The sequence below is a fragment of the Dipodomys merriami genome, unplaced genomic scaffold (genome assembly GCF_024711535.1).
Source record: "Dipodomys merriami isolate MVZ:Mamm:240054 unplaced genomic scaffold, mDipMer1.0.p SCAF_59, whole genome shotgun sequence".
Taxonomy (NCBI): Eukaryota; Metazoa; Chordata; class Mammalia; order Rodentia; family Heteromyidae; genus Dipodomys; species Dipodomys merriami.
The window spans coordinates 6,803,034-6,827,877 of NW_027206168.1; the positions used below are offsets into that span (position 1 = coordinate 6,803,034).

Here is a 24,844-nt window from a genome sequence, read left to right on the forward strand (position 1 = left end):
TCATCCAAGTTTAGTGAGTGAAGGTAGAACTCATCTCCACAGGTGGTTCTCCAGATTCTCTTACTCAGTCTAGAAACCTGGGAATCACTATCTCCTTCTGTTCACTGTCTTGCTCTCAGACCCCACACTCATTCATTTCCCAAATCTCAAATTCTTCATCCTATTTCACTTGTCTTCTTCCCTCCCACTGTGTTCCTGACCACTTAGCCTCTTCCAGTCTTTCTGTGTACACTTCTCCGCCTCCTGCCCACCATGCCTTACACTCTAGTCAGCCCTGACTGTACTTATTTGCCACTTGCAGCTGGCTGACTGCTTCCCACAGAACTTCCTCCAGCCTGCCTGGCAGTGCTTGCTGCTCTTCATTCTCCTCCGGCAGCTTTCCCTGACTGTGCCTTCATATCCGTGTGCACTCCCTTAGCTCCACATTTGCCAGCGGCAATCAGAACTAATCTAAGCTGGGTGCCAGTGGCTTACGCCTGTAATCCTGGCTATTCAGGAGGCTGAAAGCTGAGGATCTCAGTTTAAAGCCAGCCTGGGTAGGAAAGTCCGTGAGATTCTCATCTCCAATAAACCACTAGAAAACCAGAAGTGTCACTATGGCTCAAGCGGTAGAGTGCTCGCCTTGAGCTGAAGAGCGCAGGGACAGCGCCCAAGCCCAGAGTTAAGCCCCACGACCACCAACAAAAAAAGAACTAATCTTCTCCTGTGTGTTACAGATATGCTGTCCAAGGAGCCGCCGTGGTGTGACGGCTCCAACTGCTATGAGTGCACTGCCAAATTTGGAGTAACAACTCGCAAACATCACTGGTAAGACTTCTGTCATCCCTTGAGAGGAGTGATGGCACTTCTGTGGATGTCCTTGCTTTCACCTTGCCATGATAAGCATCTCTGAGCCAAAATTGACCAAAGGACATGAGGAGATGATAGACCTGGGCAGGATCCTGCCTTGGGAGAGCCATAGGGAAGGGAAGGTGAGCACACACTGGGGGCAAGGGCATGCAGGCCCCAGGCCTATGTCACTGAGATGACTTATCGCCTCGCAGTGCCCAGGAGATACTATAGGACTGAGGACTGGGGCTTCCACCAGGAAACTCACTATCACTTAAGCTCAGTTATTAGTTAGACTTTTTTTTTTGTCGGTCTGGACCTGGGCACTGTCCCTCAGCCCTTCAGCTCAAGGGGAGTGCTCTACCACTTGAGCCACAGCACCACTTCTGGTTTTCTGGTGGTTTACTGGAGATAAGAGTCTCACCGACTTTCCTGCCCAGGCTGACATTGAATAGTGATCCTCCAGATCTCAACCTCCTGAGTAGCTAGTATTACAGGCGTGAGCCACCAGTGCCCAGCTTAGAATTTCGTTGGTTTTTTTTTTTTTTGGGGGGGGGGAGGGGGTCTGGTCGTGGGGCCTGAACTCTGGGCCTGGGCGCTGTCACTCAGCTCTTCAGCTCAAGGCTAGCACTCTACCACTTGAGCCACAGCGCCACTTCCGGCTTTTTTCTTTTTGCTTATGTGGTGCTGAGGAATCAAACCCAGGGCCTCATGCATGCAAGGCAAGCGCTCTACCACTGAGCCACCTTCCCAGCCCAGAATTTCGTTTTTATAGACTAAGTTACTATGAATTGTGAGATGGCTTGCAGTTGTTCATGCTGGCGCCAGAGCAGCAGTCATGGGCTGGCCCTATCTGCCTGTGTCGGGCAGGCTGTTCTTTAGAGCCCATCTCATAGTTTGTTTCTTTGTCTCCACAGTCGCCACTGCGGACGTCTTCTTTGCCATAAATGCTCGACCAAGGAGATTCCTATTATAAAGTTTGATCTGAACAAGCCTGTGCGAGTATGCAACATTTGCTTTGATGTACTGACTCTGGGTGGGGTCTCTTAGTGAGCCCCCAGTTGGGTCTTGGCCATGGCCCTGGTCACCTCCCCAGCAGCTGCTCTGATCAATATCCAGAGCAGGAGCTCACAATGGTCTTCCTGTGGCAGGAGACTGAACAATTAAGGACCATGGTGTGATCCAGTTCAACTGATTCTGTGTGATTGTCAGTGTGTCAGACTGTGATTGATTTCACTATATGTCTCATTAATTGGGCCAGGCCATTTAGCCCGATTGATAAATGTGATAGGAATCAAACCCCTTCCACTAGCAACATATAGGGATACTTGGAGACCATTTTCCTTTTCAGTAGCTTAGTGTTCATCTCAGAGCATTCAACAAATTCTTCCTGCCTGGGCTGACTTATGAGGCAGAGCCTGACAGAGTAGGAAGCTGCTGTGGATGAACTGGCTTCATTCTAGAGTAAGTGGCTGTGGACTTTTCTGCACAGTGTTTCATAAAGATAATAGGATCCTCTTGCCCTGAAGTCTTTTCTTTTTAAAGTTAAGCTATATTTTTAGTGAGCTACCCCTTTTAAAAAGGTGAAATCTTTCTAAACAGGGTTCAAAGATGAGAGCTGAAAAATCGTGGCCTTAACAACTGAAAGCTTTACCAGTGTTTGTGCTGCTGAGGTGTCAGGAGTGCAGTGTGGCAGCTTGACGCCTAACAGCTGTCTCATTCTCTCGTCTTCCTGCGTCCTGTCTGTGAAGTCCTCAGTCACTGCCACTAGTGAGTGGTAGAGGAAATGCACTTTTATTGTGCTGCACTTTTTATATAGCTGCATTATTGATGATTCCAATTTAAAATTCCATATTCAAAAATACCCTCACACATCCCTGCATCAGTGATTCTAGTGTTCAACTTCGACTCACCTTGGCCCACACTGTTAAAGGAAAAATTCCCACCACGTATGTCTCTTGGAGCAAGAAATTCATACAAGCCGGCCGGACAGGAGATAAACAAGACTTCAGTCCTAGGTGCAACTCCAGCCTTGGGACATCATGTCCTGTCTCAATATAAATGCTTCTTGGCCTGGTGCTGGTGGCTCACACCAGTATTCCTAGCTACTCAGGAGGCTGAAATCTGAGATTGTGGTTCAAAGCCAGCCTGGGCAGGAAAGTCCAAGTCCATGAGATTCTTATCTCCAATTAACCACCAGAAAATCAGAAGTGGCTCTGTGGCTCAAAGTGGTAGAGCATTAGCCTTGAGCAAAAAGAGCTCAGGGACAGTGCCCAGGCCCTGAGTTCAAGCCCTATCATGACCAAAAAAAAAAAAAGTGCTTCTTGCTGAAACCTTGCCTGGGATTCTGTGAGTGTCGTGGCTCCCATTTTGTGTAGCTTGCCCTGCTTCCTTATAGCTGATGCCGGAAGACCCAGTTGAGTAGGAGCAATATTTTTTGGAAGGCTTGAATGCTGAGTGAGGATCCCAGAACTACTTGGTCCTTTAATAATATGTATTTTAACCCTGAGGTGTTTAACTTTTCTTTTGAAGGTTTGGCCAGTTTTCTAAAAATGCACCTTGAGAAAGAAACTTCTAACATTGATTTTTAAAAACAAAACAAAAACACAACTCTGAAGTAATCAATACCTGAAATATATATATATATATGTATATATATATATATATATATACACACATATATATACACACACACATACACACACACACAGATTAACAATCTCAATGATATATACTGATTTTTTCAGACATTTAATAACCACTACATTTTTTGCATTAATGAAGTATGTGTAAAAGGGACTAAATACTCATTTTGCTTCTTTCAGATAGTGTTATGTCTTCTATGTATGTAGACTCATACATCCTTTGCCTAAGTATGTGGGTAAATGTACTGATAAACCAGAGTGCTACTTAAAAAATAATAATTGATTTGTAAGATACATGTTGTCTGTGTTAATATGAGCTTGTGCACAATGTTTAAAAGGGGGGAAAAACAGACCAGGTCCAGTATACCCCACTTCATATAGAATTTTTATAGAAAAGCTCAAGCATTTTGGCAATGACCATGTGAAGGGTGTGTCAGTTTCTATTTCTGTGGCCTGAAATGGGCCACAAGGACTTATTAGATAGCGTGGTTCTTTCATCAGAAAGTAAGGTAATTACGGTTCAGATATGAATCGAAGTAGTTAGTATGCATATAGTCTTTTAATTTTCCCAGTGGAGCAAGGAGGATAGAGTATCAGTCAGGGATGAGGCTGACTTCTGCCTTTACCCTTCCACACCAATTTCAATATCTTTCCTATAATTGCACTTACAATCTTAAGATCATGCTCAACTTCTGTTTCTTCATAGTCCAGGAACAGCAATGATACTGACCAGCCATAGGTTGGGGGATATTCTTTTTCTTTTCAGTTCTGCCTTGATGCATTCGTGTGAACTTGGCACAATTGTGCCAGTCTTAGATCTCTGACCTTGCAGTGTCAGAGTGCCAGTAGGCTGCACTCATCAGGTTCCTTAAGGAGTGGCTACCTTGCAGGGCTCCACCATACACGCCCTGGCAGGGAGCAGACATACTCTGACCTTCTTATGCTATCTCTGCTGACAAAACTGCCTAGCTCTTGTCAAATTTTCATCTGTAGCTTGAGAACTCATAGCAAAAGGTTAATTTTATTCATTCTAAAGGTTGCCAATTATGAATGAATAGAGCAGAATAATAAACTTTTCTGAAAAGTGATTTGCTACATTAGTCACTACTGTTATGCTGAATTGGCATTTAAACTGCCTCTTGTTTATTGCCAGACTTAAAGTATATTCTTAACAGTTTTAAGACAGAGGTCAAACTATGTATAAAGAAAATGGCTTAAACTAGTTTGCTGTGATCCTTTTAACACACATATGTCCCTCAAACTTAAGTGCCTACTCTTAGGACTTTGCTTTTGTGGGCTTCTCAGTGGTGTCTCACTGACTGATAGGTTAGAACATTTGGGATTCTGTGCTTGTGCACTATCAGCTCCATTTAACAATTCAGTTGAGGCTGGGTTAGATGGCTCAGTTCACCTGTCACCTTCTCTTCAGGGAGTGGGGTCCACATGACTTTTGGTCCTCTACCTCAGACTGTTGAATTGTTGCTGACATCTGTTGGCTTCCTCCCTCTGTCCCTGAATGGGTCTTTGCATGTGGTCTTGACATTCTTCCCAATTTCTTTGTGTTTCATTGGACTACTCTTGCACTAGTCTTGTCCACAAATAAGGGGTAGAGAGCAGCTGTGGGAGGGGGAGGAACACTGGGTTTCTTTACATGTAGAAAAAGAACACAGCTGAATTTAGACCTAACAGGCAGTGACATCAGCATGCACAAGTAAATGTGCACCTCCATTAGAGACCCAGGAGGACCACATGCAGCACCGGAGTGTCCCTGTCCCAGCTGAGGAGAGGAGCAGCACAGAGGAAGCAGCTCTCGAAAGACATTTGGAAGTCACTTTATGAAGTAATTTAGTGAAGAGCTGAGTGGCAGATGCAAACAAAACATAAATTCCCAAAAGTTTAAGATGCCTTAAGACTTACTTTGGAGGATCATTGCCGGCACAGTTCCTCTTTTGTGTGGCATAAATAATAATATTAACCTGTTATAACCAATAACATTGGTTTTCTTTAGCTAGGAGTCAAGTTGAGACTGCTGTACTTGCTGACTGGCCTGTTAGGCAGATGTGATGGAGTTGGCTGTTCCATGGCATCCCTGTGGTACCAAGGGGAGGGCAAGGGCAGAGACTGGGCAGAACTTGCAGGCACACAGTGAAGTTGACCCCCTGAGCTCCCAAGCCATTGGGGATGGTGGTCACTGTGGGATGACAGCATACTAGACCATGGCGTTTATCAGCATTGTTTCTTTGGAGTCTGTGATGGAATGTATTTTTCAAAATATGAAATTTGCATTTTCTGTAACAATTCCTTATAATAAAGTAAGGTAAAATTGTGCATTTAGAGTATAAACTTCAATAAAGACATTTGTAGCTACTTCTAGTGCAGAAGTACACATGAGCATCACACACAAACTTTTTAAAACACCTCTTAGCATACACTGTTGAATAAATACCAACAGTTACCCTAAGAAAGTTAAAAATCCAACATTTTTCCAGACAGCAGTTAGAAAATAGGTGCTATAGGCCTAGTGAGCAAATGCCTAAAGCACTGTGCCACTGGGCTCTACCATGTTGGTGTGTGGTCCCAGATGCAGTCTGTCTCCTTTCTCATAGAAGTTCTCCAAAGGATCCGGACAGTCACTCTCCCATTCCACTATATGAACTTCCTACTGGCACTGTAGGCTTGTGTGCCAAGGAAGATTTAGGAATCACAAATCTAGTGATCTAAAGAAACACCCGTTGTATGAATTTTGCAAACTAAAGCTCAAATTCTTTCCCTTCAAAATACTTTGATTTTGTTTACTCTTAGTTCAGAAGAGCTTGGTCATATATTTCATTCTCCAGTGGCTTTTCTCATAGTTAGCAACCATGTGAAGTTTCTGCTCCATAACCCCAAGTAATCCTACAGCTTCCCTCAGGACAGACAGTGCCAACCACACTGTCACTGGTCACATGTGCAGTAAAAGCAGCAGTCATACACATTTCAAAAGTCATGGTTCTGTGCAGCCAGGGGAGAGCACTGAGTTTTAGTTCTGCTCTATCCCTGGTCAGCTGACAGTACTGGGCAAATTTCCTTGTATCTGTGCCTTAGAGGTGACAGGTTTTACCTATTTCAGGTTGCCTAGAGGGAACTGTTGAGTAATGAACTGTGTCTTTCCCTTCTTTCCAGTACAGCTCCAACCTGTCCCCAGCCAGATTTTAGCTTTTCCTAGAGCAAATCAAGACATGGGGCAGAGTTGACAGGCCTCTTTTCTGTGTGCTTAGAAGTTGCCAAGTAATGACAAATATGCCAGCTTCCTTATTTTTATACTGATAGAGAACCACAGTCTCAGAATTCAAAGGCAACATGTCTCCTCAAGGTACTGGCAGGGAGCTGCCCATGTTTGCTGGGTGAAAGGCTAGGCTCTGAGTGTCTGCCGTAATGGCTGGTTCTGGCTGCTTGTGGTGGGGAGTAGGTGTGGTGGCTCTAGAAAAGGTGGGGGTAGTTAACGCCTGTCTGCATCATAAAGGAATACACTGAAGGCCAACATAGATGACCTGAGAAGGAAGCACTTTGAACAGGGCCTGGCTTGGCAGAGTTGTCCAACATAAGCTAGTTTTCCTCCATTTCTCTTTGCCAGCAAATCTGACTGAAGCACCAGTGTCCCTGAACCAAACTGAATCAAGGAGCAACTGCCCTCCCCCATAGCATTGCCTACAGTCTCCCACACTGGCGAGAAGGGAGCAGCTTTCAGTAATTACCAGCTTCTCCTTCAGAGCCCTTTGGCTTTCTAGAATAATGTTCTCTCTTGAAGTAGGTAAGTACTTCACCACAGGGTAAGGATAGTATCAGTGAGGAAATGAATTCTCACTGGGCAGGGCACTAAGCAGGTCTCTAAAGATAGCCAGTATGTCTTAGATAATGAGCTCAAAGGCTAGGCACCCACCAACTACCATCAAAGAACACTTCTGGCTGCAGTGCCCAAGTGCACTTTATTTTGTGGGAGTCTGCTCTGGTTCTGGTATGTACATCCTGCACTCCTATACAAAGGGTGGCCTGTGGTGCTTTAATCAGGGGTTTACCCCACCACACTGAAGATCCTGAGAGCAGGAGTTTTGCTTCCTTACCCTTTGCCTCCTTGCATAGGGTAAGCACTTCATAACACTTACTGGTTAACTAAAGGAGGACCAGAGCAGTGGCAAGGACTGAACTGCAGTTTCAAGTGCCAAGCTTTGAGCTCTTGGGAACTCAGAATAAGGTCTCATTCCAGCTTTACTCTTTTCAGTCCACTCTTTTTTTTTGGGGGGGGGGTCTGGTCGTGGGGCCTGAACTCTGGGCCTGGGCACTGTCCCTCAGCTCTTCAGCTCAAGGCTAGCACTCTACCACTTGAGCCACAGCGCCACTTCTGGCTTTTTTCTTTTTGCTTATGTGGTGCTGAGGAATCGAACCCAGGGCCTCATGCATGCAAGGTAAGCGCTTTACAACTGAGCCACCTTCCCAGCCCTTCAGTCCACTTTTGTCCCTGGAGAACAGAGATGTATGGGAATATGGAGGAAGTAGAAATAGCACAGAATCAGTAGTCAAGAACCACAAAGCCAGGTGTGGTGGCTCAAAGCTGTAAGCCCAGTACTCAGTAGGCAGAGGCAGGAGGATCAAGCATTCAAGGCCAGAGTGGGCTACAGGCTCTGCTTTGAAACCTTCCATTTAAGTGCTTTGTTTAGCTCCATTTCTCCGTGACCTTAAGATTTCTAAGCCTTAGTTACCCCATCTTCAAAGTAAAAGCTAACTCTGTGCCCTTGTCACATGTCAGGTACTATGGCTGTAGGGATACCAACCTGAGGACTGGCCTGTCCTTAGAATCTGCAGTCTGATGGGCAATTCATGGTTAGAGATCACTGTGAGAGGAAGTAAGCACGGGGCACTCTGTGGACCAGAGTGCTACCGAGGCCAGTGGTTAATGAAGGCACCCAGGAGAGGATGGAGTAGACCGAATACAGGGACTAATGGGAAAGAAATGGGATCCATGGGCAGTGCAAATAGCTTGTGGAAAACGCTTTAGGCCTAATGTAGTAAACGGTTCGGGATAGGAGGTAGTCAGTGCATGGGGAGAAATGGGAGAGGCAGTGACCAAGCAGACTGGCTGGCCATGTAAGGGGCCTCCTGTACCAAGGTGCTGAAGAGTTGTGCTTGGCCTTGTAAGATACGGAAGTCTCTGGTTATCATGAAGAAGCCTTGCCACAGTGTGAACAAGGGAGAATGGTGAATCCCTTTAGCAGATGACTAGGAGGCAGGGAAGTGGGAGGGACTCTGGCCCACTGCCAGGCCTTTACTCACCTGGAGAGCAGGTCTAGTTAAGTGTTAGGTGTCAAAGAGGAGGGTTTACAGAGAAGCTTGAGGAAACTATTTGGATTGAAAGTGTAAACAGGCAAGACTGGAGGTGTAAACAATTGCTAAAGTAAGGGAGAAGAGCCTATGGAAGAGGGAGATCAGGCTTCAGGGAGAGGGAAAGGAATCCCCTGTATCAATGTCAAAAGTCATAGAGATCAAAGTAGATGAGACTTTCCAGGTGCCAGTGGCCATGCCTATAATCCTTACTACTTAGCCGAAATCTGAGGATCCTCGTTCAAGCCAGCCCAGGCAGACAAATCAAGAAACTCCCAACTAAACAATAAACTGGAGGTACAGCTCAAGTGGGAGCACCACTTTAAGATAAGAGCACAGGGTCCCAAGTTCAAGCCCCAGGGACAAAACCTGACAGGATCTGCAAATACAGAAATGATTCTGCTGTGGAGCAGGAAAAATGTTCACTGTGAAAGTAATTAGGTTTGGTAGCCACAGGAGCTTTGGGTACTGTGGGCACCCTAAGTGTACTTATAGTGTTTTGAGTACTAAGTGAGCTCTTCACTGTACACTTAAAGGAAGGAACCCGAAGCTAGAAGATACTATACAGGTTGGGAGTGAGAGATGAGGTGAAGGCCAGTAATCTAGACCAGGATGGGTCTTTATTTCCTTATCCGAACAAAAAAGAAACTCAGTGTCCTCCTCTGCTTACATAAGTTTAGGATTTCAGGAGGTAACTAGGCATGGACTTTAGGCATGGAGGTGATAGATGTCGTTGGCTATACACAGCACTAGACAGGTTTCAAGCCTAGCCAACTTAAGTTAGGACTGTCTATATTGGCATTTGTAGGCTTGCCCCAACTTTTATTTTAGGTTAACCAGGTATCTTTGTAGAGCTATAAAACTTCTTGCCCCAAATGTGGACTTTTCCTTTGAAAAAAACCACATCTGATTTTTTTCAAACATATTTAGTATTTAAAAGAAATAATTTCCATGCTTTTTCTGGACTTGCTGCATCCATAGAAATCAAAATATGTCTAGAATTAGCCTATCACATTTTATTATCACATCTCACTGTACTTGCCCAGCTCTAATCAAGTCAGTGGGCTTTGGGTTATAAATTCAACTTTGCCTGAAGGTAGAGGTTTTAGAACAAAAATCATGAAAGCCAGGCATTGGTGGCTCATGCCTATAATCCTAGCTGCACAGGAGGCTGAGATCTGAGGATCAAGGTTCAAAGCCAGCCCAAGCAGGAAAGGCCATGAGACTCTTATTTCCAGTTAACCATCAGAAAACCAGAAATGGCGCTGTGGCTCAAGTGGTAGAGTGCTTCCTTGAGCTGAAGAGCTGAGGGACAGCACCCAGGTGCAGAGTTCAAGACCCCATGACCAACAAAAGAAAAGAAAAAAAAAGTCAAGAGATCATAAGCTTTTCCAGTGTAGAGTTAGTAATATAGGATGCTTTTACTATGCACAGCTTCAGCCAGGTGGTAGACACAGGTGGTACACACCTGTAATCCCAGTAGACTAAGACAGGAGATATGTGAGTTTGAGGCAAGCCTGGCCTTCATAGCAAGATTCTGTCTCAACAGCAACGAGAAAAGAACCAAGCATGGATGTATATGCCTACAATCCTAGCTACTCATGAGGCCGAGATTGGGATCACTGTTCAAAGACAACCTGGGCAAAAGGTAGTGGAGACTCCCATCTCAACAAACAAGCCAGGAGGGTATGACCTACCTATAATCCCAGTAACACAGATGACACAAAAAGATGACAGGTTAAGGCTGCTGGGGCACAAAAGCAAACCCTATTTGAAAAAAAGGGCTGTAGGCATGGCTCAAGAGGTAGAGTACCTGTCTGAGCAAGCAAAAGGCCTTGTATTCAAACCCTAGTACTCAAGGGCTATGGCTGTGACTTAGTGGTAGAGTGTTTGCCTAGCATACATGAAGCCCTGGGTTCTATTTCTTAGTACCACATAAATAGAAAAAGCTGGAAGGGGCACTGTGGCTCAAGTGGTAGAGTACTAGCCTTGAGCAAACATAGCTCAGAGATAGTGCCCAGGCCCTGAATTCACATCCCAAGACTGGCCAACACCAAAACAAGAAATCCCCAGTACTCTCCCACCTGCCCCCATAGAGATTCCTGGGATATGTCTGCCTGTCTCTGCTGAGAGTCACAGTCCCTGCCATGCTCCAGGTGCCCACAGGACTGGAGTAATAGGAAGGGGCCATGCTGGCAGCTGATGCAGGCCACATGGGAATCCTTGGGAGGGAAGGAAGGTGGAACTCAGATTTTTCTCATTTATTTCATTAGTTCTGGGTTGGTTGGATCTCATTTGTCCCATTAGTTCTGGGTTGGTTACACTTGTGCCCATTAGTATCTGAGGGCTCTGGAGGAAGACAGCTGGCAGACTTAGGAAACAACATCCAAACAGGCTTAAAGAACGCAGGCACTAGGAAGGTTGTCAGAATCTTGCTTCAGGCACCAGAATGGCACATTTGCACAGATTGATCAGAGTCCTAGATCCTCCTGTTTTATGCTGGAAGCCACTGGAGGTGCACATGTCAAGGGAAGACTTCTTTCTCAAGTGTCATCAACATACTGAGCACAAACTTAGAGTGGGAAGGAGCATGTGATGGCCAGAGGTGGGCAGCCAGTGTATTCTCTCAAGCTGGGGTCATCCAAGTCTCCACGATTTGTGTGTACAGGGTTGTCCAGCTGGTCACTAGGGGGACCAGTTGCTCTCACACATACGCAGCGGGGCTCCTTGGCTCCTGGTTTATAGAGTTTCCTGGGGACACCAATCCAGTCTCTGCTTACACCTCCACTAAGGACAGAAGAAAAGAGGACTTGTAAAAAAGTGTGAACTCACAAGTCTCTGAGACATGCAAATGAACAAAAGCTGCTGCACTTCCGACCTCAGGCCTCTGCTCTCCTGACTTCTCTGACTTCCTCCAGCTTCCCCAATGTAGTGCCAATCCCAACTTCTGCAGACTGAGGACAGAGTCTATGTCTCTTTAATGGAGCCACCAGTTATCCCTGTCCCTTTGAGGTGGCAGCATCACTTCCTAGCAGGGGCACTGTAGTCTCAAGGAGGGTTCCCCTGCCAATGGCCTTCCAGCAGCCTTCTTCCCCATCACAGCATCTTGGGTACTTGGTGGTGATGGCCAACGAGGAGACCCTGGCCAGTTGAGTCAGCCTTCTCTGGGATGCCTTGACACATAGCTATAAGCTGTGAGCTATGCTGGCCTGCCCTAGGTCCTGTTCTTGATGTCACCAGACCTCAGGGATGGAGGCTTCTGCTCTGTCCCAACACAGTCTGGCAACCTCTCACCTGGGCAGAGAGACATAACTCATCTCAGGGTAGCTCAAGTCATCTCTTGCAAACTCAGAATCAAGCAGTTTCAATCAAGCTGGCCTGATGGTTGAAAGACAGGAGGAGTGGGAAGCTTCAGTTTCCCAAAACAACCTGGAATAATTCTCATAGCATCATTTCTAATCTAGTTCACCTCATTTTGCTCTCCCAGGGGAGGGCTTCCCATTTTTAACCTGCACTTCCTGGAATCAGAATGTACAGGCTTTTCTTTTTCTTTTCTTGCTTTTAATTTGCATTGCTAAGAATGGAACCCAGATCTTCACACACACTAGGGAAGTGCTCACCACTGAGCCACATTCTCAGCCCCGTACACAGTACTTTAAAGCACCTGAACACACCAGAGTGTAACTCACCTCCTTACCCTACTCTTCTGCAAGTAGGAATGATTTCTGTACTGACAAACAGGAAATGGAGGCCACAGGAGACTAAACAAGATATAGTATTCATACTTCCTCCTTCCCAAACCAGGATTCCTTCTTCAGCAGGGACTCTGGGGGTATTGGAGGTGGGAAGATGCCCAGGACTCAACCTTACTGTTCTTATTCAGTTACTGATAGAGGTTTTGCCATTATCTTTTTAAAAATTTATTTATTGTTATTCTAGAGGTAATGTACAGAGGGATTACAATTACACGAGTCAGATAATGAGTATATTTCTTTTCATACAGTGTCTTCTGTTCACTCACTCCCAGTCTTTTTTTTTTAATTCCCAGAAAATCTAATGTGCAACCAAAGATAAATCACTATCACGGAGCACATGTATTTTGAGAAAGTTCCCCTGAATTAGTAACCAACTCACTATTATAATTGCATTATTCCCTGAATAATACAAACAGGATAAACAGAAGTCTGATTTGGGAGGGAAAGTGGAAGAAGCAGATGGAAACTCGTTTACCTCTTTGGGGAACACCAGAACCGGCTGCCCTTGGTTGCACTCCACTCAGCATTGCACGGAGGGAACTTCTGCTTCTCTTTCTGTTCCTGTTTATTTGCCTCTAAGGCTTTGGTCATCATGGCTTCTACCTGGGCCAACTGTGGGGTGGGTAGCCCATCCTCTCCATAGAACCTTCCTATCACTGTCCCTGTGGAGATGTGGAGACAGAAGAGCAAGGTCAGAGGAACAGACAAGGTCAGAATAAATAGATCTGGGTAAACAGTTGAAATAAGGCTCACATTCTTGGGGTTTGGACTTCAGGACTCTACAGTAGCCTGTTAGGTGTACACTCTCATCCTTGAGGATCTTTTTCCCCCCAATGTTAGAGATGGAGTCCAGGGCCTTGCTCATGCCAGGCAAGTGCTCTACCATCAAACAACTCTCAACACATCATCCCCACACACATCTTTTTGAGATAGAGTATCACTTTGTAGCCCAGGCTGGCCTCAAGCTCTCGACTCTCTTGCCTCTGAGTAACTGGGATTACACTTTTTTTTTTGCACTAGAAAGTGGGTGCTTTTTGAAAATATTTTTTATTGTAAAAATACTGTACAGAGGAGTAGAAAACTAAAGTTAGATCCTTATATATCACCCTGCACCAGAAACAACTCCAAATGGATCAAAGACCTCCAAGTCAAAGCACACACATTACAGGAAGTAATAGGAGAAACCCTTGGTCTCCTTGGCACAGGCCGAAATTTTCTCAATAGAAACCCAGAAACACAACAAATCAAAGAAAGGTTGGACAAATGGGATTGCATGAAGCTACAGAGCTTCTGCATGGCAAAGGACATAGGTAGAAAGGTCAATAGAAAGCCCATGGATTGGGAGATCTTCACTAGCCATACAATGGACAAGGGTCTCATATCTAAAATATACTTAGAACTCAAAAACTTAAATCCCCCAACAACAAATCCTCAAAGAAACAGCTGCCTAATAAACAAGTGGGTTAAAGACTTAAAGAGACTTTCCAGCCTCGGCCTCGGACCCTGAAGCCACCGTGATGTTGATGCCCAAGAAAAGCCGGATTGCCATTTATGAACTCCTTTTTTTTTTTTTTGGTTGGTCATTGGGCCTGAACTCTGGGCCTGAGCACTGTCCGTCAGCTCTTCAGCTCAAGGATAGCGCTCTACTACTTGAGCCACAGTGCCAACTTCTGGCTTTTTCTGCTTATGTGGTACTGAGGAATTGAACTCAGGGCCTCATACATGCTAGGCAAGCACTCTACCACTGAGCCACCTTCCCAGCCCCTTATGAACTCCTTTTTAATGAGGGGGTTATGATGGCCAAGAAGGATGTCCACATGCCCAAGCACCCAGAACTGGCAGACAAGAATGTGCCTAACCTTCATGTCATGAAGGCCATGCACTCTCAAGTTTTGGGGCTACGTGAAGGAAGTTTGCCTGGAGGCATTTTTATTGGTACCTGACCAACGAGGGTATCCAGTATCTCCGTGATTACCTCCACCTGCCCCCTGAGATTGTGCCTGCTACCTTGCGCCGCAGCCACCTGAGACTGGAAGGCCTTGGCCAAAAGGTCTGGAGGGCGAACAGCCTGCAAGACTCACAAAAGGTGAAGCTGACAGAGACACCTACAGACGGAGTGCTGTGCCCCCTGGTGCTGACAAGAAAGCCGAGGCTGGGGCTGGGTCAGCAACTGAATTCCAGTTTAGAGGTGGATTTGGTCGTGGATGGGGTCAGCCACCCCAGTAAAGATGGAGATTGTTTTGTGTTGAATAAACTTGTAGCCAGAAAAAAAAAAAAGACCTAAAGAGAAACTTCTCTGAAGAAGAAATAAGAATGGCCAATAGACACATGAAGAAATGCTCAACCTCTCTAGCCATAAAAGAAATGCAAATCAGAACAACATTGAGATACCACCTCACCCAGCAAGAATGGCTATAATCAAGAACTCTAACAACACAGATGCTGGAGGGGATGTGGCTAGAAGGGAACCCTATTGCACTGTTGGTGGGAGTGTAAACTTGTTCAACCACTTTGGAAAGCAGTATGGAGGTTACTCAAAAGATTCACATAGAACTTCCCTATGACCCAGCAATCCCACTTTTGGGCATTTACCCAAATGATCACAAACAAGACTATACTAAAGCTACCAGCACAACTATGTTTATTGCAGCATTATTTACCATTGTTAAGATATAGAACCAACCCAGATGCCTCTCAGTAGATGAATGGATCAAGAAAATGTGATACACACACACACACACACACACACACACACACACACACACTGCCTCTCAGTAGATGAATGGATCAAGAAAATGTGATACACACACACACACACACACACACACACACACACACACACTGCCTCTCAGTAGATGAATGGATCAAGAAAATGTGATACACACACACACACACACACACACACACACACACACACACACACACACACACACACACACACACACACACACACACACACACACAGGAATTCTATGCCTCCATCAGAAAGAATGACACTGCCCCATTTGTTAGGAAATAGAAAGACTTGGAAAAAAATTATATTAAGTGAAGTAAGCCAGGCCCAAAGAAACATAGATCCCATGGTTTCCCTTATTTGCAATAACTAGTATATGTCTGGGACAAGCAGAAAAGGTCAAAAGCTATGTATACATGACCAAATAAGATGATTAAGCAAAATGAACCCTAAGATAGGGACACAAGTAGTTTTTCTTAATTGCTGTTGTTCCTAACATATTTGTAATGTACCTTGTGATTTTTTTTTGTTTCTTTGCATGTTCCTCCCCCTCCCCCATGATATAACCCCTATTTTCACTGTATTTGATGTCGGTGCCCTGCATCTTGTATATACACTTCTCTAGCTTGGGGAAGGGAAGGGAAAAAAAATGCTTAAATAGGGATACAGGTTGACCCATTTTAACAATGAACTGTACAAGACACTATGTTGAAAAATGAACTTTACAATTTAGGCAGGGAGGTGGGGAGGGGGGAAATGGGGGAGTGTAGTTGTGGAGGTGGGGGGGAAGGGAGGGTAGAGGAAAAACAAAGGAGGAGGTAACAATGCTTCATAGGAAATGTACTCATTACCTTGCTCATGTAACTGTTCACCCTCTGTACAATATTTATACAATAAAAACATTAAAAATACTATACAGAGGGGTTACAGTTGCATGAGTAAGGTAATGAGTACATTTCCTATCAAGCTGCCTGGGTACTTTGTATGTGTGTATGCTGGCACTGGGACCTGAACTCAGGGCCTCTGTCTCTTGCTTGGCTCAAGACGTGGCTCTACCACGTGAACTATACCTCTGCTTCTGGCTTTCTGTTGGTTAACTGAAACTAACCTTGTAGCCCAGGCTGGCTTTGAACTGTGGTGCTTCTCAGATTTCAGCCTGAGTAGCTAGTACTACAAATGTGAGCCACTGGCATCCAACTCCTGGGTACTTTTTTTTTGGTCGGTCCTGGGGCCTGAACTCTGGGCCTGGGCGCTGTCCCTCAGCTCTTCAGCTCAAGGCTAGCACTATACCACTTGAGGCACAGGGCCACTTGTGGCTTTTTCGGCTTATGTGGTGCTGAGGAATCGAACCCAGGGCCTCATGCAAGCAAGGCAAGCACTCTATCACTGAACCACCTTCTATGTCCCCTGTCTTTAATGTGTACCTTGACAATACAGCCCCACCCTCTGATGCATCCTGAAGGGTTCTGGTGTTTGGAAAGAGCCTGGCATGGTCCTCATACCTCAGAATAGCAGGAACTGTACTGAATTTATCCCTGGTCCCAAGAGAACCATAGCCATAATTTATCAATAACAGATGTTTAAATATTTAAAGTCCTGACTTTAAAATCCTAAGGCATTTCCAAACATGTCCCCTGTACACATTCTATATTGTTTCCATGAAGCTACTTCACTCATCTCACCAAGCACACCAGGAACCCCACCAGTTTGGAACCCATCTCAGCATGAGGTGTTATGTTGACATCCTTTTCCTACTCATATAGCTCCATTCTTTTTTATTTATTTATTTTTTGTGCTGGTACTGGGGATTGAAGTCAGGGCTTCAAGCTCCCATTGGCATTTTGGCTCATAGCTGGCAGTCTACCACTTGAACTATACCCCTACTTCTGGCTTTTGGTTGGGTAATTAGAGATTGTCTTCTCCAGCTAGCTTCAAGCCTTGACGCTCAGATCTCAGCCTCTTAAGTAGCTAGGATTTAGGTGTGAACCACTGGCACCTGATTCATACTTGCTCTTTCGTAGGATTTTTTTCCCCCATAGTATTAGGTTTTGAACTTGTGCTTGCCAATGGTGCTCTACCACTTGAGCCATACCTCCAGGCCTTTTGCTTTTGTTTTTAGAGGGTCTCACATTCTTGCCCAAGGTTAGCATGGACCACAGTCCTATTTTTGTTTCCTGCATGGCTAGAATGACAGGTACACACCATCACATCCAGTTTTGGAGTCTCTTAAACTTTTTGCTGAGGCTGGTTTGGAGCCACAATTTTCCCAATCTCTACCTCCTACGTAGCTAGGAGTATAGGCATAAGCCACTGCACCCAGCTATATTGGGTTTTCTTTACCAAGCCAGTAATCTCTCAACTGTCACTTGGTAATCTTGTGGGGAAAAAAAAATCCTCAAGCCCTCTGAAGAACAGCTTGACAGACATTTTTGTAAACTCAAGAACAATTGGGGTGGACTAAGAAAAACCCAAGTGTGCTGCAGGTTGGGATGGCAAAGCTAACAATGAGGTAGGATTGGAAATGGAAAGATACAAACTAGATATTATGAAGAAAAGCCTTGACTAATTAGATGTGGATGGAGCAGAGGAGCTAATAAGAAATGCTATGGTTCTCAGAATAGGAAACCCAAGTGGTAATGACAAAACCAGACATGGAGAGGCTTAGAAAGAGGGAACAAATCTTCCTTCTTAGACCTGTTCCAATAGTTAGGTGACAATGGCATTTCCTAGAAGTTAGCTATGTCCATGAGGGGCTCCAGTGAGAAGTGAAGCTGCAGACAGATGGAAGAAAGGACCTCAGCCACCCCAATTTCCTGTGCCTGTGAAAGGATCTAGAGCTTACTGTCTCTAGTTTGCCTTAGTACACTGTTAGGTATATTTAAGAGGTGAGTTCTCTCATTATCACCAGTAAGTAGCAAGTGTTATAGCCAAACAGCTGGGGTTAATGTTTGATTAGCAAAACATTCACCTTGGAGACAGCTTGCTCAGAATTTTTGCTTCCTTAGAAAAGTTCAAGGGAACTTTAGTTAGAATCACACACCAATCTAGGTGTCATGCCTCCCTGGATATATAGAAGCCTAATGCCAGGAACAGAGCAAGACAGAAAAGCTGCCCTCCTGGAGCTGGTTGTTCATGCGTGGTGCAGATAACCAACAGGCTTTGGGCACCAGAGGCCAGAGCAAATAGCTTGGCAATCCTCTCCCAAGACTGGCCCATCCATTTCCTTCTGGGGTGTACTGATGCATCAACCAGAATTTAAGGTGAAAACCCAGATTTTAACCTTGAGCCCAATTCCAGGAGAATTCTGGTCTCTTGAAAACACATCCAGGGGGGCTGGGAATGTGGCTTAGTGATAGAGTGCTTGCCTAGCTTACATGAAGTCCTGGGTTCGATTCCTCAGTATCACATAAACAGAAAAAGCTGAAGATGATGCTGTGGCTCAAGTAGTAGAGTGCTAGCCTTGAGCAAAAGAAGCTCAGGTATAGTACCTAGACCCTGAGTTCAAGCCCCAGGACTAGCAAAACAAAAAACAAAACCCAAACAACAACAAAGAACTGAAAATATACAACCACAAGAAAACTATGAGGAAGTGGCACTGTAGCTCAAGTGGTAGAGCACTCGCCTTGAGCTGAAGAGCTGAGGGACAGCGCCCAGACCGACCAGAGTTCAAGCCCCACGACCGACCAAAAAAAAAAAAAACATAATGGGCTGGGAAGGTGGCTCAGTGGTAGAGTGCTTGCCTTGCATGCATAAGGCCCTGGGTTCGATTCCTCAGCACCACATAAACAGAAAAAGCTGGAAGTGGTGCTGTGGCTCAAGCGATAGAGTGCTCGCCTTGAGCTGAAGAGCTAAAGGACAGCGCCCAGGCCCAGAGTTCAGGTCCATGACTGGCAAAAAAAAAAAAAAAAAAAGAAAGAAAACTATGAAAGTAGCCTATGATCAACATACCGACAAATACATAATTTTTCTCATAGAATGAAAGCCAATTTTGAAGTGTCAACATCTCAGAGGAAGACAAATCAGTCACATCATCCACAAGGCCTTCTTCAGAGTAGTCTCCGGTCACAAATGCTCTAGCTGCATCTCGGCCTATAGGAGAGAAGTTTCCAACAGATTCAGCTGTAAGTCACTGTTAAGGCAAACTAGAGACACTGTTTTCTGAAAAATATATCCTAACAACCCCCACTCTTAAGAAAATGAAATCCCTTTTCTGTGAAAGAAGATCCTGAGACAGCTCCCAGGCATTTGTCCTATTTTTTCACTCACTTTCAGCAACTTTTAACAAACCTAACCACTTTTTTTTTTATTTCCTTGATTCTATATCCCTAGTTTATTTTTTCTCCTTCTCTAGCTCCTCACTGATTACTAACTCTGAGCATCAAATACTGTCCACATCCTATCATTTGACAATCTGACCCACTCTGGTGGTTAAAAAAACCCACCTCTAGCCGGGTGTCAGTGGCTCATGCCTGTAATCTTAGCTGTTCAGGAGGCTGAGATCTGAGGAAAATGGTTCAAACCAGCCTTGACAAGAGAGTCTGAGACTCTTATCCCCAATTAAGTACTAAAAAGTTGGGAGGAGAACTGTGGCTCAAATAGCAGAACACTAGCCTTAAGCGAAAAAAATATAAGGGACAGTTAGTTCTCAGGCCGAGTTCAAGCTCCAAATCATCACAAAAACAATCAAATCCTACCTCTATGCCAGATGCCATCAAAGCTCAATGTTTAGCATAGAATTCTCTTGACTTGGGTACCCAATTGTCTAAAATAACTGCACCAGCAAAAAGCCGAAGTGGAGGTATGGCTCAAGTGGTAGCCGTTTCAGCAAAAAAAGCTGAATAACAGGGAGAGGCCAAGAGTTCAAGCCTCAGTATGAATGCATGCAACCCCCACCTCCACCCTCACCCCCATCCCTACATACTCAAACAAATGATCTGTATAGATTTGGGTAAATGATCAAATAGATTTGATCATATCTACTCCAAAGAAGATAGGATCAGAATTAAACACCCTAATATAGGTGTCAAGCTCCCTTGCTTTTTTCTAAAACTAGATGGTCCTCTAAAGAAGATATGTTCAGCAGACACATGAACCAGGCGCCGTTGGCTCACACCTGTAATCCTAGCTACTCAGGGGGCTGAAATCTGAAGATCATGGTTCAAAGCCAGCCCAGGCAGGAAAGTCCATGAGACTCTTATCTCCAATAAACCACCAGAAAACCAGAAGGGGCACTGTGGCTCAAGTGGTAGAGCGCTTGCCTTGAGCTGAAGAGCTGAGGGACAGAGCCCAGGTCCAGAGTTCGAGCCCTACAACCGACCAAAAAAACAAAACAAAACCAACCCAGACACATGAAAAGATGAAATATTAAGAATTAGGGAAAAGTAAATAAGACCACAATGAGGTACTACTTTAAACCTACTGGGATGAGTACAGTAAAAATGACAAAGAGTAATAGAGCTGGGGTTGTAGCTCTAATGTAGAGTGCCTGCCTAGGACGCTTGGGGCTCTGAGTTCAAACTCTAGTACTGTTAAAAAAAAAAAGTGACTAAGAGAGGGAGTGAATTTGATCAATATCACAATGAAACACCTTTGTACAATTAATAGGTAATAATAAAAATAGATCTGCAGCAGAAAGCTTTCCCAACATATGCAAGACCCTGGGTTCCATCTACAATACCCTCTTACATGATCTCATTAACAAGTGTTAGTAAAAATGTGGAAAAACTGGAATTGAAATACATTCCTGGGGGATATACAACAGTACAAGACTTCAGAGAACAATTTGGCAGTTTTCTACAGAAATTAAATATAGTTACCATAGGACCTAATAAGTTCACCTCTAGAAATACCCAAGAAAAATGAAAACATGTGTTTACATAAAACTGATACACAAATGTTTCTAACTCCATTATCTACAATAGAGGAAAATGTAGTAATATCAAACATAAAATGTGGTATATTTATAAGTAACAGTATTATTTATCCATACAAAGGAAAGAAGTATATACAGATATACAGTGATACAATGCTAAGTCAAAAAGGCCAGACAAAAAAGGGCACATGCAAAACTTATTTATATGAAATACTCAGAAGCAAATTTGTAGATACAAAAAGTAGAGGAGTTGCCAAAGGCAGAGAGAAGGAAGAAATGGGAATGGCAGCGAATAAAATTTCTTTTGGGAGTAATAAAAATCTTCTGAGATAGTGGTGATGTTTACACGTTTCTGGCTAAATATAAAAAGCCACAGTGGGGCTGGGAATGTAGCTTAGTGGTAGTGCTTGCCTTGCATGCATGAGGCCCTGGGTTAGATTCCTCAGGCCACATAAGCAGAAAAAGCCAGAAGTGGCGCTGTGGCTCAAGTGGAAGAGCGCTAGCCTTGAACTGAAGAGCTGTGGGACAGTGCCTGCCCCATGACCAAGCAAAAAAAAAAAAAAAAAAAAAAAAAAAAAAAGCCACAGGATTGTGCATTTTCTCTTTTGTGCTGGTACTGAGGCTTAAGCTCTGGGCCTTACATTCTTGCTTGGTTATGCTCATGGCTGGCAGGCACTTGACCACTTGAGCCACACCTCTAGTCCTGTAGTCTTGTGAATTATTTTACTCTTGATCTTCAGATTACTGACTTGAGATACCATTGCTTGGCTCATAATTATACATCTTAAAAGGGCAAATAACAAATGAAAATATCTATTTCCTTAGTGGATTTTGTGGAAAGCAGGGAGCCTGTCTGAGACATTTCTGATTCTTTAGCACCTGATGAAAGGTAGAATATGTGCTACTGAGCAATAAATGGAGATTGAATAATTGTTATACAGGGCTCAGTAAACACTAGAGTACACTGCAAAAGAAAAGTCTTATGTCCACACTTGTGCACACATTCATGAGAGCTGCATCAGCATATGGCAGGACAATGTGTCAAAAAGTGCCCTTGACTGCAGAAACAACAAAATCCATGATTCCAGTCCCATCTTTGCTTCTGCTCATGGTATAGGTCTGGTAAATGCCTTCTGCTGCAAGACTGAAGAGCTGTGAGGGAAAAAATTGATTTGTATTTAAATGAAGCTTCCTAATCCTCTATGGATAACCACAGTGAATGTTATTTTATTAAATGTCAGCCTAGTCAGTAGCCTTACATTTGTCTTTTTCTTTTTCTGTGTCGGTCCTGGGGCTTGAACTCTGGGCCTGGGCACGGTCTCTGCTCTCTTCAGCTCAAGGCGAGCACTCTACTTGAGCCACAGTGTCACTTCCAGTTTTCTAGTGGTTTGAGTCTCACAAAGTTTCCTGCCCAGGCTGGCTTTGAACCATGATCCTCAGATCTCAGCCTCCTGAGTAGCTAGGATTACAGGCATGAGCCACCAGCACCGGGCTTGTCTTTTTCTTTTTAAATCTGGAAGATAGGCTGGTATTCCCAGTTCATGTCTTATCAGTGTTTAGTTGTGAGGACTTCAGGAAAATCATGTTCTTCAATCTCCTCAAGTATAAAAAAGGGACAGTGAAATATACTTAATTTGATACTTTACTTTTTCTGGTGCTGGTAATGCTTGGCTTTTTCTGCTCAAAGCTGCCCCCTACCATTTAAGCCACTCTCCTTTTCTGGCTTTTTGCTAGTTATTTACAAATAAGTCTCAGGGACTTCTCTGGACTGGCTTTGAACCTTTATCCTCAAATTTCAACCTCTTGAGTAGGTAAGATTACAGGTGTGGACTACCACCCAGCTTGATACATGTTCTTAGAAGCTTAACATATGCACAGTTTCATTCTAAATTGTTGGTTTTGTTTGTATGTTTATTTTTTACTTTTATTATTTTTTTTGTCGGTCGTGGGACTTGAACTCTGAGCCTGGACTCTGTCTCTGAGATCTTCAGCTCCAAGCTAGCACTCTACGACTTGAGCTAAAGCACCATTTCTAGTTTTCTGATGGTTTATTGGAGATAAGTCTCACCGACTTAACTGTCCAGGGCTGGCTTTCAGCCAGGATCCTCAGATCTCGGCCTCCTGAGTAGGTAGGATTATAGGTGTGAGCCTCTGGCACCCGGTTTGATGTTTATTTTGGGGGGACTGGGCCTTCCTGTTTGTTGCCTAGGTTGTCCTAGAACTCCTGACTCAAGGGATTCTTGTCATAGTTTCCAGAATAGTTGGGAAAAAAGGAACACACAATTGTGCCCACCTTACTCTAAATTCTAAAGGGCTGTAAGGATGACTGTTACTTGCTTTTCTGTACTCTAACTTCATTATCTTTTTGTTGTTGTTTTGATGCCAGTTCTGGGGCTTGAATTTAGGGCCTAGGTGCTGTACTTGAGCTTTTGTGCTCAAGGCCACTTAAGCCACCTTCCACTTCTGGATTTTTTTTTTTTTTTTTTGGTCTGTCGTGGGGCCTGAGCTTTGGGCCTGGTTGCTGTCCCTCAGCTCTTCAGAACTCAAGGCTAGCACTCTACCACTTGAGCCACAGAGTCACTTTCAGCTTTTTTCTGCTTATGTGGTGCTGAAGAATCGAACCCAGGTCCTTATGCATGCAAGGCAAGCACTCTACCACTGAGCCATCTTCTCAGCACCCACTTCGGGTTTTGTTTTTTTTTTTTTGATGACTAACTAGAGCTAAGTTTCCTGCCTAGGCTCAGATCTGTCTCTTGGAGTAGCTAGGATTACGGGCGTGGGCAATCTGTGCCCGGTTTATAATCTTTTGAAAAGTCAGACAAGTGTATCTGTACTAGAAGCAACAATGACTCAAATTAAATGTATTCTTTTCGGGGAATATTGGGGGTCGGAGGATTATTTTGGGTCAGAGAATTTAAAGGTAATTGAAATTACTGCAATTGTGCGCAGGAATTGTACCTCACAGGCTCTGCAAGTCTGGCACAAGGCACATAGGTGGGTACGAGTAACCTACGAGACAAACGTTTCTTGGACATAAAGTCAAGCACAGCCATGGAGAGAGGGTACAGGGAGCAACAGCTGGATGTAGTCCCGCCCCATGGTATAGCTGAGTCCTGGCTACTTCGTTCGTTGTTGACAATGAGGGGAGGGAGGGGGGAAGGAAGGGATCGGCAAGCAGCGGATAAACGAATGAATGAATGAACGAACGACGCTCCCGGACTGGGCTGGAGGAGGCCCGGCACGGGCGACCGGGCTGGTACCTGCGAAGCCGCTGTAGTGGGCCCCGGGCTCGTAGTGCCGCCGGCCCGAGGACACGTCGTAGACGCGGCCGAGGAAGGCCAAGTACAGGCCCGGGTCCCCAGGGCCGCCACGGTAGCGGGCCAGCTCCTCGGGGGTAAAAAGACGAAGGTCAGCACGGGCGCCACACCAGCCCCTCAGCCACGCCACCATTATTGCTGTCGCCGCTGCCGCCAGGCTCCACACCAGGGAAGGCCTGCAGAAGCTCCGCATGCGGACGGCTGCAGGCACACCGCACTTCCTGAAGCCAGAGGAAATGACGTAACCGAAGCCCCTCCCTCGCGCGCTCAGTGTGGACGCAAACTCACTCCCTGCCTCGGGTTAAGCTCCCCGTGCTTTTTGCGGCATAGCTCAGTAA

At 44.8% G+C, this 24,844-nt stretch overlaps 2 protein-coding genes across 6 annotated transcripts in view; one reads left to right on the plus strand and one right to left on the minus strand.

Moving 5' to 3' along the window:
* Ankfy1 (ankyrin repeat and FYVE domain containing 1) overlaps positions 1-5,801 on the plus strand; it is a 123,917-nt gene extending 118,116 nt beyond the window's left edge. For all 3 annotated transcript variants that reach the window (XM_070001742.1, XM_070001743.1, XM_070001744.1), the window contains exons 24-25: positions 717-807; positions 1,746-5,801. In XM_070001742.1, the coding sequence (XP_069857843.1) occupies positions 717-807; positions 1,746-1,878 (224 nt within the window). In that variant the 3' untranslated portion in view covers positions 1,879-5,801. The remainder of the gene's footprint in view (positions 1-716; positions 808-1,745) is intronic.
* A 5,273-nt stretch (positions 5,802-11,074) lies between these two features.
* Positions 11,075-24,766, minus strand: Cyb5d2 (cytochrome b5 domain containing 2). 3 transcript variants are annotated; one of them, XM_070001747.1, is made up of 4 exons: positions 24,450-24,766; positions 19,266-19,406; positions 13,059-13,245; positions 11,075-11,615 (listed from the first exon to the last, which is right to left on the minus strand). In XM_070001747.1, exons 1-4 carry the CDS (start codon positions 24,697-24,699, stop codon positions 11,402-11,404), a joined length of 792 nt encoding a protein of 263 aa, XP_069857848.1. In that variant the 5' UTR covers positions 24,700-24,766; the 3' UTR covers positions 11,075-11,401. The 3 variants fall into 3 exon arrangements, with proteins under 3 accessions (XP_069857848.1, XP_069857850.1, XP_069857849.1); XM_070001749.1 differs by lacking the exon at positions 24,450-24,766 and adding an exon at positions 22,449-24,401; XM_070001748.1 differs by lacking the exon at positions 19,266-19,406.
* Positions 24,767-24,844: the final 78 nt, after the last annotated feature.